The following is a 20,477-nucleotide window of genomic DNA, read 5'->3' as shown; positions in this document are numbered from 1 at the left end:
TATTCAATAAGATGCAGTTCACTGGTGAGAAAAATAAGGTTCTGCTCTTATGCAGGAAAAACCAAACAAGATACAGAATAGGCAGTACCTGGCTCAATAGTAGTACCTGTGAGAGGGATCTACACGTCCTGGTGTATCATCACATAAGCATGAGCCAGCAGTATGCTGCAGCTGCCAAAAAGCCAATGCAGTCCTAGGCTGCATTAACAAAGGGAAAGCATCAAGATCACAATAAGTGATTGTACTTCTCTAGACTGCACAAGTAAAGCCACACTTGGAATATTGTGTCCAGTTTTGGTCACCACAATACAAAGATAGTGAGACCTAGAAAGAGTACAACAGAGAAGTACAACAAAGATGATAAGGGGTTTGGAGGCTAAACCATATGTCAAGGTAAAAATCACCTTTGTAGAGGGCGACGGACCGTGCTTCAGAGAATGCATGTTACACTTGCAGGAAGGCAAGAAAAACACGACGCATAATCTTACTAAATACCTTTTACTAACAAAAATATAAAAACTAAATATATATTATACAGAGCTAGCTAGCTTCATCCTAACGTAACAGACAGTAACAGCAAAGTGAAGAAAAACAATACAGATAATAACTCTGGGAACTTCTTCTAGACATGCGCACTAAACAGACTGAAACCATAACATAGCTAGTCATATGGGATTCACTATGGTTACCAGATAAGTTATCACAACAGGTGCAGAGAACAGGGGAAATGTACAGTTAGAAATGAACTTTTCTGACGAACAAAAAAAAACGTGCAGTGACATTCCCCTTCTTTCGTCAGCAAAGTGAAGACTCAGGTAAGGCACATCTTCTCACGCAGATACTCATGCTGGGCTGTAGGAAGTGGTTTGTTCAGCATGTCAGCAATTTGATCACGTGTAGGCACATACTGTAACGTCACAAAACCTTGTTTAACCAGTTGCCTTATGTTTTGATATCGGATGTCAATGTGTCTGGACCTTGAACCTGTAAAACGTGTTTTAGAAATATAAACCACAGATTCATTATCCTCCATTACTGTGATCGGTCGAATCGGATGTGTCCAGATATCTGTGACCAAAGCATCAAACCAGGTTAAAGAATTGCATGCATCAGACACACAAGCATACTCAGCTTCTGTAGAGGAACAAGAAACAAAATTCTGTTTACGCACATGCCAGTAAACAGGACATCCATTTAAAAACATCATGTAACCTGATGTACTTTTCCGTGACTTCTTATCACTCGCCCAATCTGAATCTGCAAAACAACATAACTCTGCATAGTCAGTATGTGTGGGTTCCAACAACAACTTCATGTCTTTTGTGTGTTTTAGATACCTCAATAACTTTTTAACACATGTCCAATGAAACTGTTTTGCCTTGCCTACGTGTCGTGATAAAAGATTAACACTAAGTGCAATGTCGGGTCTAGTCCAACTACTAATATATAGAAGCGACCCAATGACTGAGCGATATAGTGTTTGATCTTCGAACTCAGGACTTGGTTCATGTGCCAAAATGTGAAAATCAGTTTGCATGGGTATACTCACAGGCTTAGCGTCCTCCATGTTACAGTGATATAACAGTTGTTCAATCTTCTCTTCTTGTGTGAGACTAAACCCCTTCTGAGTTTTGGCAATTTGAACACCTAAATAAGTGTTAATACACCCTAAACACTTCAACGTGAAAAACTTTTGTAAAGCTTTAGCAAAAACCTCACTCATCTGCTTATTTGGACCAATATAAACAATATCATCAACATAAACAAGAATTATCTCATACCTATTACCGGATCTTTTGGTAAACACGCATTCATCTGTTTCGGACTTAATAAAGCCCATTGAATTTAGTTTGTCAGAAAGACATAAGTACCACATTAAACCAGACTGTTTCAGACCATAAAGACTTTTGTGTAGAAACCAGGTATCCCCTTCTTGCTGTCTGAAACCTGGAGGACCTTTGACGTAGATGTCTTCATCAAGATCAGCGTGAAGATAAGCCGTTTCAACGTCGAACTGGAAAACCTCTAGGCCAAGGATAGTTGCAGTCGCTAATGCAATTTTCACACTTTCTGTCCGCACTGTGGGTGAGTATGTATTTGTATAGTCCTCAGGATAACGTTGAGCAAAACCCTGGGCTACGAGTCTGGCTTTGTACAACGACTCACCATTCGGCTTCTTTTTGATCCTGTAGACCCATCGAGTACCAATAACTTTCTTGTTTGCTGGAGGGCTTGCAGGCGTAAACACTTGATGTTTCTTTAGACTGTCCATTTCAGCCTGCATTGCCTCAAACCATTTATCTTGTTCTGATTCAGGAAGATGTTTGATCTGTGTGAACTTCTCAGGTGGAAGTGTAACATTACAAATCAAAGGTACAGGTGTTTTTGTTACTTGCCACGAATACCGTTTTGGAGGGATTCCCTTTGTGGACCTCTTGGAACGTCTCGGGCCAACCGTCCATTCTTCTTCTGTGTCGTCCTCGTCTTCATCATCGTCGCCAGCAGCAACATCGGCGGCTTGCGAAGACGGAACAGTAGGTTGAGAAGAACTCGTGGAAGGAACATTCTCCTGTGCATCTTGATCAGGTTGCGTGGCATCAGCAACATCATCTCTTGGAAAATAAACTCCAGGATCGTTAGAATGAATCCTGGACCAGTCCGCATCTTCCTCAAAAGTAGCAGATTGTGAAACCACAATAACATGATGAGAGTCAATGTATTTGCTCCATTTTGAATTATCATCAATGCCCATAAATCTCATCCTTTTTGCTGCAGGACCCCCTTTCTTTCTTTGGGCTAAAGGAATATTCACCATAGCATAGGAACCAAAAATATGGAGATGTGAGAGATCAGGCTTGTGTCCATACAACATGAAATAAGGGGTCTGATTTATCACACTACTCCAAGTACGGTTGACGATATGGTTAGCATATTTGATAGCTTCACCCCAGTATGGAAGACTGAGGTTAGCATCTTCAAGGAGGCAACGCATCATGGTTTGCAAAACCCCATTTCTGCGTTCTGCCACCCCATTTTCAGCTGGAGTATAAGGAGCAGATGTCTGATGTACTATCCCATTCTTACGCATCCAGTCCTGGAAACGCTGAGACATGAATTCAGCACCACGATCACTCTGGATTCTGGCAATGTTGACCTCGAATTGGGTATAGACAAGACTAGCAAAGTCTTTAAAGATCTGAAAGGTCTCAGATTTTTCTTTCATAGGATATACATATCCATATCTAGAATAATTGTCAACGATTGTCAAGAAATATCTTTTACCACCAAGTGTTGGTGCAAAAGGACCAACTATGTCAGTGTGTACCAAATCAAAAATGCGTGTTGACAGGCGTGTAGCGCGTTTTGGAATTGCTGCTGCCTTGGATTTGGCTTTCTTGCAGACAGCACAGTCCAAGAACACCTTACACCCCTTTAGATCCAAACCTCTTGCGAACTCTGGCATCTTCTTCAGAACACGGAAACTGGCATGACCCAATCTTCTGTGCCACTTATGGATACACCTGGAATGCAAAGGTTTACCTGTTAGTGAATTCTCAACTTTAGCATTTTTATTAGGAACCCCAGGCTTGCTGTGAGCAACCTGTGTCTTTTTTGTATTTTTATCATTATTAGGAACCTTTGGAGTAGCAACAGGATCTCTCTCTGGGACGTCTCTCTCTGGGCCTGTGCTCTTTGGAACGTGTATACTTGCCTGCTCTTGCTGCTTAGGCTTTGGTTTTAAATAATAAACACCACCAATCAACATGGTTTCAGCAACAATATCTCCGTCTTTGACTATATAACTTGCTTTTTCAAGATGGTGGACCTGAAAATGAGAAAACCTAGACAAATGACTCTGACTAAGCAAATTACTACTGGCAGACGGAACATAGTAAACATTTGGAATGAGAGCATCAAGCTCTTCAATGTAAACAGTTCCTTTTCCCATGACCTGAACAGGATGATTGGAAAAAGAGTAAAGTTCACGAAGTTCAGGTTCAGGCTCGTGCATCTCTGTGTAAAGCTCTTTTCTGTAGGTAACATGTAATGCTGCTCCACTGTCCAAAGTCCAAAGAAATCGTCTGTCGTACTCTGGTTGAGGCTGTGGATCGTTGGTCACAACCAATGTGGCAAGTGGAGCTTGTGGATCACGCTTGGAACCACGACCATGACTTTGTCGTCCGCCTCTACCTCTGCCTCCTCTGGAATCTGTTCCTCTGGGCTGGTATGTGACGGGCGCTGGAACTCGTTGGGGACAATCCCGGGTGGCATGTCCCACACGATTGCAGATGTAGCATCTTGGCATTCTTGGAACGTAGGTCCTTCCACGGAAGGCACGCCTCGCTGAAGCTCTTGATGCAGGTGGTTCCCTTAAATGTGGCGCAGCTTGCATAAGTGCCTCTTCTTCGGCTAAAATTCTGCATACATGATCCACTGTGCGTTGAGCAATAGGCACTTGATTGATCTTGGAAATAGCATCTTTCCACTCATGATTCAAAGAATTGATGATAATGCTGATCATTTGAAAATCATCAATAGGATAGCCTTTTTCACCCAGTTCTTTTCTAATACCTTTCATTTTAGTCAAATGTGCTCCAATATGTTCACCAGGTTTTAATCTGGAACCATGGAACTCAGACAAAAGTAAACATGTAGACTCAATTGATGTAGGCCGATAACATGCCTCTAACTGAGTCCAAATTTGTTGGGCAGTTGCATCTTGTGAAAACGTGAGCTGCAATTCAATGTCCATTGACATCAATAATGTTGTGCATGCTCTATTATCCAAGTCCCATATGTCAGGAGTCCATGGCTGGGCAGGAGGATTAAACACCATCATGTGAGTACCTTCTCTGCGTAACAAAAGTCCAACCTCACTGACCCATGCCCTGTAATTCTGTCCTGACTTCTTTAATTTTGAGTCACCAGCCAGTGGTACAATGGAAGGTGTTTGATGAGGAATATACAATTGAGGTACTGGCTGTGCAGGTTGTGCAATCCGACCATAACCTGCAGGGGGCACCAGTGGCGTCTGTGCCTGGACATGCGGCAGTTGCATTGAAGCTGCCGGTAGTCTTGGTGCTGGCTGTGACTGTCTTTGAGCTGCTATTCCACCCTGGCCAGCAGGAGGCGCTGGCGCTGGGGCTGGTGCATTAGCATAACCTGCAGATGACACTGGCCTTCGCATATAAGAACCCGGTGGCAATTGCATGTGGGTTAAATATGGCTGTGCTCTGCCAGGTAGAGGGGCTTGCATAGAAGCAATATTAACAGGAGAAGCAATAGTAACAGGAATCCTAGCACCATCAGGGACTGGAGCCTCAGATGATGGCAGAAATCTTGTATCTCTGAGCAAAGACTCCTCCATAGACAATTGCGAGAGTGAGAGCTCCAATTCATGTCTTAATGCAGCTTCACCAGTAGATGGTGCTATAACATTTGCTTCAGGCATCACTGTGGCTCTGTATGTCCTTTGAGACAGCCCATAATCATGTGACACAGGAGCCTCCGGTTCCCATTCGTCTTGCATGACACTTAATGATGGGCGTGACTTTGACTTTGGGGAAGAAGAAGGAGGCAATATGGCTTCTCCTTGTGGGTGTGGCAATATGGCCGGTTCATGCTCATAATTCCTTTCATATTGCTGAACCATTGACACATATTTCTTTGCCTGCTGCAAATGCCTTTCAAAAACCCCAATTAGTTCACAGTAGCCTTGCATAGCCCTATCTCGCATAGTTTTCTTGGGGCTTGAAGGAGCAGAAGGAATTTTCCTCGGCTGGACTTTAAGTTTCGCTCCAAGCCTTTGAAATTCATCTTGAGCCCCTGGAGTCTGAACATTTCCAAAAGCAGCTGCCAGGGAGCTTGGAAAAGTAGAAAAAAAAAGTGACTGACCTTGCATCGTGGACAGGAGCAGGTGCGTCTTCTCCAAGGCGTGTGGCCGAAGCTATCGGAGTTTTTAAAGTCAAAGGGAGCTGCCCCACAGAAAGACTCCTTTCCAGCCGTGGCTTCCTTCCTGACATGTTTCAGCAGTTAATCACCGCTGCCTCACTAGCACTAACTGATAACAGCCGCAGAAACATGCTTCTCCAAAAACATAAATCAAACCATCCTCGATACCAAAATGTCAAGGTAAAAATCACCTTTGTAGAGGGCGACGGACCGTGCTTCAGAGAATGCATGTTACACTTGCAGGAAGGCAAGAAAAACACGACGCATAATCTTACTAAATACCTTTTACTAACAAAAATATAAAAACTAAATATATATTATACAGAGCTAGCTAGCTTCATCCTAACGTAACAGACAGTAACAGCAAAGTGAAGAAAAACAATACAGATAATAACTCTGGGAACTTCTTCTAGACATGCGCACTAAACAGACTGAAACCATAACATAGCTAGTCATATGGGATTCACTATGGTTACCAGATAAGTTATCACAACAGGTGCAGAGAACAGGGGAAATGTACAGTTAGAAATGAACTTTTCTGACGAACAAAAAAAAACGTGCAGTGACACCATATGATGAACAACTAAGGGAACTAATAACTTTAGTCTAATGAAGAGAAGCCTTCAGGGTGACATGGTAGCTATTTTCCAATACTTGAAGGAATGTCACAGGAAAGATGGGATTGATTTATTCTCCAAAGCACCTGAAGGCAGGACAAGACACAATATGAATGGAAACTAGTCAGAGGGAGATCCAATCTAGAACTTCAGAGAAATGTCCTAACAGTGAGAACAATTAGTCAATGGAACAGCTTTCCTCTCAGAATTGTGAGCCCTTCATTGCTGAAGGGTTTCAAGAAAAGATTGGACAATCATTTGTCTGGGATGGAATAAGCACTCTTGTCTTGGGAAGGTTGGACTAGAAGACCACCAGGATCCCTTCCAGCCAGATGATTCTATGAACTAAGATTCTTAGAATCTTCCTTAAAAAAAGTATTAACATGAAAGGCAGAGGGTTAGAAGAATTTCAGCAACTGAATTATTCCTGTCCTATCCTCCTTAGGGCAGAGAGCTCTCTCTCTCTCTCTCTCTCTCTCTCTCTCTCTCTCCCTCTCTCTCTCTCCCTCTCTCTCTCTCTCTCTCTCTCTCTGTGTGTGTGTGTGTGCACAAGAAGGGAGGGATTTCTTTTTACTGATAACAGAGGAGTTTGTAGGTATATAACACTGAGTTCTGAATTATCATCTATCTGTGAACCAACCATGACAGTATCCAGGATGTAGGAACAGAATTGAAATTGTAGCAGTAAATTGATCTTTACTGAAAAATTTTTATTGGCAATCTGGAAATTATTGAAATCAAAGTGGAAATATAAAAAATACCTATATTTCCTTTCATCTCAAGTACCCATCTACATCCTTGAGGTTTCGCCTGCATACAGCTTATCTGTCCTCAAATTTAGAAATTTATTTTTAATACTATTTACATAAGGGTAATAATTCATGTTATAAGCACGTAGCATGTTTAAACAAAACCGACCGGTTAGATTTCATGATCATAAACTCATGACAGTTATCAACACACTTAAAAATCAATGTTGGAAAATGGCCATATTTTTTTTACATGAATGTAAAGAACTACCAACCTTCTTGAGCTGGTAGATTCTAGATAGGTTGCAAATAAAACTGAGACTTCTGGGAATGTAGACTCAATCCTCCTGGGAGGTACCAGATTGGGGAAGCCAGATTCAGACCACTGCATGGTTCATTGCTCAATAACCCAAGTTTTAAGTAAGCTGCCTTCCTTTTCGGTAATGGATAAGATTTTAAAATGTTCATTTTAATTCCCCCCCCCAGATTTTTTCAATTATTAATTATTAATGCAAATATTACCAACCTAAACCAGGCATTTCAGGTTGAGACCTCTACTTTTCTTAAATCTAAAGAAAAGTTTCAGTCAATCTAAACATGAGGAAGTGGAAACTTCGAATTGTAAGAGTCATTTGTATGCGGTAACTTCACAAAAACAAACAAAAGCAGTAGACACCCAAGCAGACACACCCGGTTACAGGAAATATTATGATAAAGTTAATTATTAGAAACAAAAAAGAATACATGAAAGCAGCACTGCTGCACCATCGTAAAAGAAACACTAACACATTCCATTATGTAAATGAATTCAAAGCTATTCCATGACTGATCAAGCTAGAAGGGACGTAATGATTTATAATTCAAATAACCGAGCCTTAAAATCAAATTGGGCTAATATATCTCTAAATATGCAAGCCTGGAAAAAGTGTTAAAATAATACAAAAGAAGACAGCAACACAAATCATTTGTTGCCCTGTGTTGCTTAAAATTTCTCCCTTTTCATGTCTTTTATCCTTTCTAAAATTATTTTTAAAGTGTTACATAACCCCCATAGCAATAAATAATCCTCATACATAATAAAAGCAACGATCTCAAGAAACACATGGCAATTGTTACCGAAAGGACATTATATACATATGAATGAATTAAACAAGGAGAAGGCATTTAAAAATAAACTAGTTATTTTTTAGCCTCTTAAATTAACCGCAATTTAATGTACAACTTAATGTGTTTTGAAAATGAGTCAATGGAATGTGATGGCCAAACAAATTCCAGAGATTTTCACAAAATTTTATATACCTAATGAGAGCTTAATCTTCAACCTACCACACTGGCATAATCCCCATCAGAATGAAGCATGCTTGTGTTAAGTGAGCACTACAGCCAGAGTTGTTCTGATAAACTAATGCAATGTTATAAAGGTCACAGTTTGCAATACCAGAAGTATTTATAAACACTTCATATGTAAGAAATAAAAAGTATTTCAGTATTATTCTTTAAAAGCTGAGCCAATAAATTTTTAAGAGGAAAAAAGTATGTACTGGTAAAAGCCAAAATGACCAACAAAATTGGGTTGTTCATCATTTTCCAGCAAAAAGGAAAAGCAACCTCGACAGGTGTAATTTATCATTTTTCTGATTTAATACCAAAGAAATATATTAAAATAATAAAAAGAATCCTGAAATCCTCAAAATTTGTTGTGATAAATAGCCCTCCCTGACTTTATTACATTATGTCTACTAACAGAAATATTGCATGGTGGATTTTGCCAGACAAGGACGATTATTTTCCAATAAAAAGTTGCATATTAAATTCTAGCAGAAAAGTGGGTGTCTTAATACTTCAGAATTCTTTTCTCATTTGCCAAGAAACACAGTTTTAAACTTAACTAATACTAACACACAAGAATAAAATGAAACAACCGTTAGGTTAGCTTTACTGTGCTGCACCCTCTTAAAACAGGTAAAAGATAAAAATTATGTAATTTTGGGTGATTTATTAGTTGGCAACATTTTATTTATTCAAAATAATGTTCATTTCATGAGGCCAATTAAGGAAATAATTTGCAAAGCTAGTATCATTTTGTATATAACCTAAGAACTTTTCATACTGCTTATTAAATCAAATAACTGAGTACAATTACTTGTCAACTAAAAGGATTACAAAAGAACAAAAATACTATAGCCTTGAATAACCCTAATAGTAATAATAATAATATAACAACATATTACAAGGAGATGAAATTGAAGATTGGTTAACATCTGGCAAAACCTACTTGACAATGAAAGATCCAACAAAAGGACAGCACTAGGTGACTATATGCCACTTACCAAAAAACTTTAAAATTTTTAATTGATATGGTAGCTGATACAGACCGACACCATCTAGTAGTTCAGGGGTGTTCAACCCACAGCCCATGGGCTGCATGTGGCCATGGATAGCTAGTAATGCCACCACACAAGATCATACGCTCTTAACATTAATTATGTACATTAACTATATTAAATATATGAGGCCCAAGATAATTCCTCTTTACTCAGTGTGGCCCAGGCAAGCCAAAAGATTAGATACCCATGACCTAATTGAAAAGAAGCCTTTTCGACCTGAGCAAAAAAGAAACCTCCCGAATAGCAGAGGAACAAAAGATCCATTCCTAATTGACAAGATGATTCTGTAAAACTGCAAGAGAAGGTAGACCAAGTTGATGTAGCATGGATACTGAACAAGTCAGGCCATGGCTATGAAACATCAAAAACTTCTCCCAGGCTATCCCACCTCCTTTACATGGAGCATCTGAAGGCATCTGACTCCCTGCCATGATTGGATAATCAAGTGCCTAGAAATAAGAGGACCCCTTCGAAAGCTTTGTGCAAAGATCAATGGCACAATGGTAGACATAGTTGTTGGTCAATTGTGATAAGACTGGAAGAGATTAACATTAAGAGGGGAATGTTTTAAGGAGACTCACTACCATTTGTCACTCCATTAATTCTCCTGTCAACAATACTGAATAAGTCAGGCCAGGTTATGAAACATCAACAGGCTATCCCACTTCCTTTACAACTGAAGCAGTATGGAAAAATATCTGAAATGGAATTGCTGCTCAACACTATCTATGTATATACAGCCAAGATTCTGCAATGGAATTTGGGCTGGATAAATGTGCTACACTTATTATCAATGGGAAAAATACTGAAAACTGAAGGAGTTAAGGGATTTGTATATGAACGTTTGTGCTCTGGAAGTGCACATGTTCTGGGTCTGCAGGTATGAGTCCTCCATAGTGAATATTTGCCCATTCTGACATATGCCATAAAGAAATCTAATAAGATACCAAGGGCACAACAGACATACCAGCCAAAGCTTATCAAAGAGTCTTTTGGTCACAGCCGCTACCTGCTCTTCCACAACAAGCCTTGAGTCTCAGATGTCCACCAAATTATGTGAATTTGCTCTTTTGGGGAGTGCTAGCCCATGGAGAATCAAAGTTGGTATTGTCTGAAGCAGGCTTCAGAATTAACAAATCTGAGCCTGTTTCTCTTCATCCAGTCTCCAAACATTCCAAGTTACTACCCCATTATCATCATATCCTGTCCACTCAACTTCCAACCTGGAATGAATAACAGATGGTCACAATTTACACTCACTAGGCTTTTCATTCCATCTTTCTCTAGTAAGGACCTGGTCACTATGAATAGTGCAGCTTGGCAAATGCAATAAGGAAGGGGCTTCACTTCATCATCTTTATCACTACGAAAGCAGGCTCGAATTTGAGCTTATGCTTGTGTCCTTTTATATCAGCTTCTTGTCTTCCACTCATCATCCCTATATACTGATTTAAAGCCATGTTTTAGCTATCATATTTAATTAATTAATTAATTAATTAATTAATTAATTAATTAATTATATTTTTATACCGCCCTTCTCCCGAAGGACTCAGGGCGGTGTACAGGGCAATAAATATAAAAACAGAATACAAAAGTTAAAAAAAAAGATTAAATATAATGCCCAAATTTAAAACAATAATTAAAAACATATTTAAAACCCCAACCCTAACCCATCAAACCAGGTCAGATTGCTCAAATAAATACGTTTTTAGATCGCGCCGGAAGGAGCGAAGGTCGGGGGCCATCCGGAGCTCAACCGGCAAGCGGTTCCAAAGGTTTGGCACGCCCACAGAGAATGCCCTCCCCCTGGGAGCCACCAATCGGCATTCTTTGATCGAGGTACCCTGAGGAGGCCCTCTCTGTGGGAGCGCACTGGACGGAGGGAAGTTGACGCCGGCCGCAGGTGTTGCCGTAGGTAATCCGGACCCATGCCATGTACGGCTTTGTAAGTCATTACCAACACCTTGAATCTCACCCGGAGGGCAACCCGCAGCCAATGCAGCTCGCGGAGCAAAGGTGTAACATGGGAGTATCGGGAAACTCCCAGTACAACTCGCGCGGCTGCATTCTGCACCAGTTGGAGCCTCCGAGTGGACTTCAAGGGCAACCCCATGTAGAGAGCATTATAGTAGTCTAGACGAGAGGTCACGAGCGCATGAGTGACTGTACGGAAGGCATCCCGGTCCAGATAGGGTCGCAACTGGCGCACCAGGCGAACCTGGGCAAAGGCCCCCCTAGTCACAGCTCCAATATGCTCTTCTAAAGAGAGCTGTGAATCTAGGACCCCCAAGTTGTGCGCCCTATCTACGAGGGGTAATAGCTCACCCCCCATGGCCAGAGATGGAATAATCAGAATTTCCCAGGATGCCGGCACAAACAGCCACTCAGTCTTGTCAGGGTTTAGCCGAAGCCTGTTCCTCCCCATCCAGACCCGGACCGCCTCCAGGCAGCGGGACATCACGTCGAGGGCATCACTGGGGTGGTTTGGGGTCAAAATAAAAAGCTAGGTATCATCAGCATACTGATGATACCCAACTCCAAAACCACGAATGATCTCGCCCAGCGGCTTCATGTAGATATTGAACAGGAGAGGCGAGAGGACCGATCCCTGAGGGACTCCACAAATGAGAGGCCTCAAGGTCGACCTCTGCCCCCTGCCAACACCGACTGCGAACGTCCCAGAAGGTAGGAGGACAACCACTGAAAAACTGTGCCTCCCACTCCCAACCCCCTGAGACGTCGCAGCAAGATACCATGGTCGATGGTATCAAAAGCCGCTGAGAGGTCTAAAAGGACTAGGACAGAGGAGCAACCCCTGTCCCAAGCCCGCCAGAGATCATTCACCAGCGCGACCAACGCCGTCTCCGTGCTATGCATTAAACTGACATGTATGAATGATGTAATAAGTAAGACCCACTAAAACAGGCATGTCAAACTCGCGACGTCACGTGACGTATTGCGACTTTTCCCCCATTGCTGGCAATGGGGTAGGTACGGTTTCGGCGTGATGCATACGCCCCACGGGCCGGGAGTTTGACATGCCTGCAGTAAAAGATTCAAAAGGGTCTTTTTTGGAAGTGTTCAGATTATGTAACGTGAGGAAAACCTGAATGAAGAAACGGTTCTCAAAGAAAAGATAATTTCCATATAATTGCACTCAAATGGAAAAATACCAAATGGTGCAAACACCACTGGAAGTTATAAGAGAGGGTGGAAAGTGTAATAATACCTCACTGAATGTCCCACCTCAACTGAAACTGACTGAGTAGTTAGGGTTGATATGTATGAATGTATATGCGAATGAGTGAGTGAAGCTTCTTCTTCAGACATTGCACATTGAAAGTTATAAAACTGTATTTGTTTCTACATGTTCTGAGTATCCTGCCCAAGTAGCATCGATGTTAAAAAAAATCCCTCTTTATGGCTTATGCTTGATAATGTAGGCCCTCAAGTGACATATGGACTGAAAGCCTGAATGTAGCTCCAGAAACTACTACCATTTCTCATCAAACTAATTTGTAGTGTAAAATGACCTTATTAAATACATAAAAATGTTCATTTTTGTATAAAAATAGATACAAATTTAAAAAAATGTCCTGGCACTATTCAATATTTTTAAGAACAATCTTTAGTATGCCCCATGTAAACTAAATGTGGATGTCTACCATTCCCTGAAAGAAAAAAAATTAAAAAGCAACTGGACAGAATAAAAAATATTGAAAGCTTTGTGAAACAAGAGTGCTTTGGACCACTTCTACAGTGCTAATGCTCAACCTGTGTCCAGGTTCTTGAGTCCTGAGATCTGTGGAAATAATTATTTAAGGCATAAAAGTGTTTTTTGTCAAGATGAAATGCTTCAGTATGAAATACCTGCAGAGTCATTGTATTAACAGCAAGGAATATTCAAAGAAAGTCATATCTTTTTTGTGGAGAAAGAGTGAATCAGGGAGCCTTGGAGTAATGAATACTGTCTGTGTCTCTGAGAAAGGGGACACAAATGACAAGACTAGAAAGATTTTCTTTTTTCCTGCTTTCTAGGAATCTTCACATTTGCACAACAGTGGTAGGAGATGATTTCTGAGATAGCTCTGTGTAATAACAGCTCGGAGAAGGAGCATATTTTTGCTGTAGTTCTTGAGGACTGAAGGGACTAGACCAGGGGTCTTCAAACTTGGCCCTTTTATGACGTGTGGACTTCAACTCCCAGAATTCCTCAGCCAGGCACGCTGGCTGAGGAATTCTGGGAGTTGAAGTCCACAAGTCACAAAAGGGCCAAGTTTGAAGACCCCTGAAATAGACTATAGATTCTGAAGTGAGCTTATCTAACAGTAAGTTCATATTCTGTGTGAATGAAATCTATTTCTTAGTAGATGGATCAAGAATCAGGACTGCAGTCCCACAAATCATGCCCAGAAAATAGTGGCTCAGTGGCTCTGATGAAACTGAATTCCCAGGGAATGTTCACTACTTAAGAGTAAAGCCCTAGTGAATTTCAGCATTGAGTGCATTCCAAATATTTCACGGAGTGGAATATTAAGTGGATCACATTACAAGGCAAGAATTACTGCCTTTTAAAACACCAACCTCACTGCTGCCATCTTGTAGGACTAAGAAAGTGTAGCTTCTCTGTTGCAGCTCCTACCCTTTAGAACAGCATCTCCCCAAAAATACAAATGGTGCCCAGGGTCCTTGAAAAGTCCTAAAAATCTTGCTTTGGTCCCAAGGCTGGAGTTAATATATTGGGGAAGAGAGCTATTGTACTGCATTTTAATGACAGTTTTTAGTCCAGGCTTTTTTGTCTATGTTTTAAACTGTTTTAATTTACTATTAGAATTTGTAAGCTGCACAGAGGCTGCTGGAGCAGGCAGCCACAATAAATTTGAAGAATGAATGAATGAATGAAAGAAAAGTGAGAGACTAGCTTCACAAGCACACTAAAGTTGAGCAGCCTATGGGCTCTCATATCATGCTGAACTACTGCTCCCAGCATCCTTCACTACTGGTAATACTGAATGGAACTGCTGGGAATTGAAACACAGCAATATCTGGAGGGTTACAGGTTACTCACCTTTCTGATAAACACAGAGCATTTTATTGGTTTTGCCTTACATGCTGTTTACATCCAGGCACTGTGGGTTATTAACCATAGCCTTAATACTTAATGTTGTCAGGCTTTACTTATTAAAGCAGGAAATTAGTTTGATAGCTCATTAAAAAGTTGAAGAACTTGTGTACAAAAAAGACAAACATTTTAAACATGTTTTATGCATCAAAAAGGCTAACTAAATGACTAATGTTAAACAACTGTGTACATTAACTGTTTAAAATTCCAATTCAATTTCAATTTCTCTTTTTAACTGTCTGCTTTCAAATATCATGTATAATACACAATTAAAAGGATATCCAACAGAAAGATCATTTAAAAACTGAAGTGTTCTTGAAATCACAGGCTCACATGTCCCCCAATATTTAAGGTTTGTAACACTAAAACATTAAAAAGAAAATGTTTATAAACATATATTGTATAGAAATATAAGTATATGTATATAATATAAAAACTCTATTCAATACAAAATGAAGTCTTCTGCAGGGTAGGTGCAAGCAATTGCAGAACAACCCTGGAAGCTGCAATACTCTTTTGCTTCTCCTCTTCTCTTTTAATGTCAAGATTATCATAAATAGCTTTAATTAATGCAATTACTAAATTGGAAGAAAAAGATATTTTTTCTACTTTTGCAATATAATTAAAGGAAAGTTTAAGGTTATATATAAATGGCAAATATGAAAAATAGCAAATTTTCAAATTTCAATCAAAATGAAGTAACAGAACAACACTGTTAACCAGTGGCAGTCAGGAAGAGACTGAGAGATCATATGGATTACCTATAGGTGTATTCTGAAATTGAAATTTTAAAGATTAATACTTAACATTGCCATGCATTAAATTTAATATTTAAATCATGAACTCTGGCAATAAAAAACAATACAATAACAGACATAAACTCACATTTTTGACATAAATGTTTCTAAAACTTGGTTGTCATCAGTTATTCCCAAGACTTCAGACATTCGAGCATAAACCTGAAAGAAAAATAAAGAGTGGCTTGTCAGTAACATGCTATGACTTTTAAATATTTAGTTGTTCATTTCTACTTGGGGTTTAAATACTGAAGTTCCAGACTAACAGTATTTTTATCTCTGCTCCTAATTCTTATTCTCTAGTCAGTTATATTAGAAAATAAAATTATGTTTCATTTCCAAGAAGCTGGTTCTAATAATAAGTAGATTTGAAAGGATGGACAATAACTATAAATATTGTGTAAATTAATTTTCTATATATGTATAGTCAAAGCAGTTTGTGAGATTTATTCTCTGATAAATGTGCGTAAGTTCACAGCTTTAGTAGTGTAAATCTAGCTGTTCCTCGAATGGAACTGTATTTTTTCTTCTCGTAAAACATTAATTGCAGGCTCTCTAATTTCTTGTCTTCCTTCCAGAATACCAGAATTGGAAGGGACCTTGGAGGTCTTCTAGTCCAACCCCCCCGCTCATGCAGGAAACCCTACACCATTTCAGACAAATGGTTGCCCAATCTCTCCAATACTTTCAGTATTGGAGCACCCACAACTTTTGGAGGCAACTTTTGGAGACAACTTTTGGAGGCAAGCCGTTCCACTGATTAATTGTTCCGTCAGGAAATTTCTCCTTAGTTCTAGATTGGGTCTCTCCTTGATTCGTTTCCATCCATGGCTGTTCATCCTTCCTTCAAGTGCTTTGGAGAATAGGTTGACCCCCTTCCATGTTCTATATAGTAAGTAGTAACTTTAGTTATAAAATTGTGGTTTGTTCTAAAATGATCAACAATATCTTAGCGGTATTTTTAAAATTTTGCGTACACAAGAGGGTTTTGTTTTTGTTTTTTGCACAAGGTTCTTTGCCATTACTATTTGGTTTACTCTGAAAAACTGAATTTGCAGTGCAGGTTACATTTAGACAAGATGGCAATATTTGTTTTATCCAGTCCAATTGAGATACTTGTTGGGAGTAATGGTAGGTCAGAATATCCTTGACAAACAGGAGAAGAAACAGGTATAGCCTAGACCAGGGGTAGGCAACCTTGGCTCTTTTATGACTCATGGACTTCAACTCCCAGAATTCCTGAGCCAGCTGGCTCAGGAATTCTGGGAGTTGAAGTCCACAAATCATAAAAGAGCCAAGGTTGCCTACCCCTGGCCTAGACAACGATTATCTCAGCCCACAGAAGGAATGGGGGATGTGATAAGCATCTCAGAAGGGACCCTCCCTAGTTCTTTGGAAGGGAGAAGCTCTTTCAGACTCACAAGATTCTGTTACTACAACCTTACAATAAAGCTAGTGTTAGTACTCATGGTTGGCATTTCTTATCTGGAGGGCTGGCAGTACGGTTAGAATTTCAACAATAAAATATCCATGGTGTATTTTTATGTAATAAAATATAATGGATTCATGGATAAAATAATAAAAACAACCAATTTAAATAAAAATACAGGATCACATTTATGACTCAGTCATTTCCTGAAGGCTAACAAGGTTGGTCCAAGATCATGAGTGGACAGGGTGTTTTTCTTAGCATCAGCAGTGCCAGAGAAAAATGTAAGTTTCCACCTCTACTAATAAATGGGTTGAAACTGAGCTAAGAAGACAGTCCTGATACCAAGCCATGTAGGGCTTTAAAAACCAAAACTAGCGTTTTTAATTACACATGGAAACTAACAGGAAGCTAGGGCAGGGCCCAGAGCCCAAGCACAATAATATTAATGTCAGCAAGTACCCACTAATAACCAGACCTGTTTTCTGGACTAATTGATATGGTCTTAAACGGCAGCCCCCCTACTATAGTAGGACAAAGTGGTTATGAGAGCATGAGTATGTATGACCAAGTACTATATAATGGTCAAAGAAATGGCTAAGTATTTTAATATAATTCTGAAATTTAATACTATGAATGATGATCAAATGAAAAAGTCATCATCGCTCCAACTGTATTATTCTGCAAAATATCTACCACTTGTGCAGAAATCACAGTTTCATTTACAGTATCTGTTTGTTCAGGCATGTTCAGAATCACAATTTCACTGCAACAGCCAATCATCCATTCAAACGTTGTTTCCGTAGTGCTTTAATGTACAATCCCCAGTGGCAAAGAAGAAGATGTCATAAGAGATAGCATTTCACTAGTAAAACATATTCTTTAGTCTCTTTATTCTTAGTAATACATGCTTCTATTTCACCCCCTGCTATATATGTAACTAGATATGTTACATACCTAGATTCATTAACAAACCAACAATAAACATCCAGAGAACAAGTGGTCTGGGGTGGTTTCATACATAGAAGGAAGCATGTGTAATTGGTCCAGATAAAGAAAGTTGTTTTGGCCAAGATATGGATCGAAAGGAAGTTGTTTGAGGCAAAAATGGTTTCAGGATATGGGTTAACAGTGAAAGAAAAACCAAGGACATCAACAGGACATCAATAGCAACAGCTGAAGGGCAAAAGAACAGAGGAAACATTGGGAAGATCAGGACACAGGTGGGCCAATGGGATGTACTGCCCGGCACATTGTCAACATCTGGGAGGGGGGGGAAAGGGAAGGCTTGTGGGCTAGTAGGAATTGCCATGTTGGAATATCAGTAACGGCAGGCAGCCAGGCCAACAAAGCAAAGCAATAGTAAAATTGGAGAGGCAGGCTGGCCTGAAGGAAGAGAGAGGGCAACGCACGCCAGGACTTCCCCTAACTGGCCTGTCCAAGAACTTCAGAATCACAGCACAGTTTTGTTTCTGCCAAATGACAGCCGATCACGGATAGTTCAACAGAACATCGGGAAGACTATGTATTTTGTTTCAGATTTCTAATAAAAACATATACCTCACAATGTCATGTGACATGTGACGTATCACGACTTTTTCCCCATTGCCGGCAATGGAGGGGGCACATGATTTTGGTGTGATGCATCTGGGCCACGGGCCGGCAGTTTGACACCCCTACTCTACATGCAACTTTAAGGGAGCAAGGGAAGAAAAGAGAAAGAATGGGCTATGCTATATTTTGTTCTACCATCGTTTTAAATTCAGATCAGAGTTTAACACCCAAAATGCTGGTAGAAATGTCAAACAAGAGAACATTACTTTATTTCACAGTTATCTTTGTGGCTTTCGCTACTCCTTTTTATCATGCTTTAGCTTTGATTTCTATTATCCAGTCAAGATCTGTGTCAACTCTTATCCCTAGAGATGTCCTTCAATTGCTACAATTTGACGGTTAAACCTGAGTGCTAAACAGGATCATTACCTCTTAAACCTATTTATCTGAACCACTGAATAAGTTAATTGAAAAGCTCATTAAACAACAACAATCTGATTTATTTCCACTGGTGGCAAACTCCTTTTAAGCAGCAGAATAGGTAACACAGTTAAACAATATGTTCTGGGAAAGAGAAGCTTCTTAAATTAGGATAGTTGAAAATGACCATATAAACTAAAGTTATGTAGTATTGCACAGAACTCTATTACATTTGTTTTTCTTATAGATAATGACTCAGTTGAAGTAGGAGTGGACATTTTATGGCTCTGAAGGTTCTATTTTGGACTACAACTCCTGTAATCCCTAATACAATTCCTGCACTGACTGCAAATACTGGAAAATGGGAATACAAGTCTTTGATCTTTATCCCATAAAAACCATGACATCTAAGAGCCAAAGAAAGACTTGTTTTGAGAGTCAAACCAAGGTTGGCATGGCCACCATAAAGTGAGAAGGAAGCAAGCTGGCTGTCCTACCTGATCTTTTTATATGGCCTTCTCAATATAGCAACTGATGGAGAGAGCTACCTCAGATGTGATCCTCAGTGGGAAAAACGTGTTCTTGAGGATGTATAACTCATTTCAATATGATTTCATGTCTAAGGGACAACTAGAACTCACCATCTTCCAATTCTAGTCCAGTACCTAGATGCCACAATTAAGATGATAACACAAAAATAAAAGCATTCAAATAAAGTTTAAATAACACCAAGAGTCAGCTTGGAAATAAAAAAAATCATAAAACTGGAGAACACCTGCACAACTTCCAATTTGTCTATTTTGAAGAAGGCAAAGGCTGGCTGGCCAATTTGTGTTGGTACGTTTGTTAATTTTCCTCTCTACCATATCCTTTGTGCTAAAGTTGGTGTACGCTCCTGAGGCGAGAAAGGGTGAGTTGGGTAATGGGAAAGACCTTCAACCTCAGTTGAGAGGAAGCAGTGGATACTAACTTACAAATAATTGCCACTGAATTCCATAATGGGGTTCCCTCAGGAAAATAGGAATAGGACAGGATTTTAACCTCAGAGATGGAAAATGGCCTGGCAGTAATTTCCCTTTCTCTTGTTTTTGCCACCCCACCCCTCCCCTCCCCATAATGTTGTAGTTGAATTTTAGGGAATATGTCTTCTGCTGGGAATATAACTAAAAGAAATGCATTTGACCCTCTTTTCTTTGTATTCAAATTCTGGGGTCTCAGTTATGAAGTAAATTGAGGCTACAGTTTAGATACCCTAAATCAACCGTATCTAGTTTGGCTGGAGATGGTCATTGTAGCTGACCATTTAGCCTCAGTCACAGGTCTGCAACCCGCGACTCCGGAGCCACATGCGGCTCTTTCAGCTGTCTCTTGCGGCTCCCAGTCCTCTGCCATGTGCAGTCAAAAAAAAAAAGTGGGACTAAAAAAGTTCAACCAATCAATTCAAATATGC

General features: G+C 39.9%; 1 protein-coding gene across 1 annotated transcript in view; it reads right to left on the bottom strand.

Moving 5' to 3' along the window:
• RANBP17 (RAN binding protein 17) overlaps nucleotides 1–20,477 on the bottom strand; it is a gene marked incomplete at its 5' end in the record, with an annotated part of 211,841 nt that overhangs the window by 85,753 nt on the left and 105,611 nt on the right. Inside the window, 2 exon segments of the mRNA XM_083349823.1 lie at nucleotides 15,093–15,189; nucleotides 15,713–15,786. Of these exon segments, the coding sequence (XP_083205949.1) occupies nucleotides 15,093–15,189; nucleotides 15,713–15,786 (171 nt within the window).

This window comes from Vipera ursinii, assembly GCF_947247035.1.
Source record: "Vipera ursinii genome assembly, chromosome: 1".
Taxonomy (NCBI): Eukaryota; Metazoa; Chordata; class Lepidosauria; order Squamata; family Viperidae; genus Vipera; species Vipera ursinii.
The sequence above is the reverse complement of the archived record's forward strand: the minus strand, read 5'-3'. Positions and strand labels throughout refer to the sequence as shown.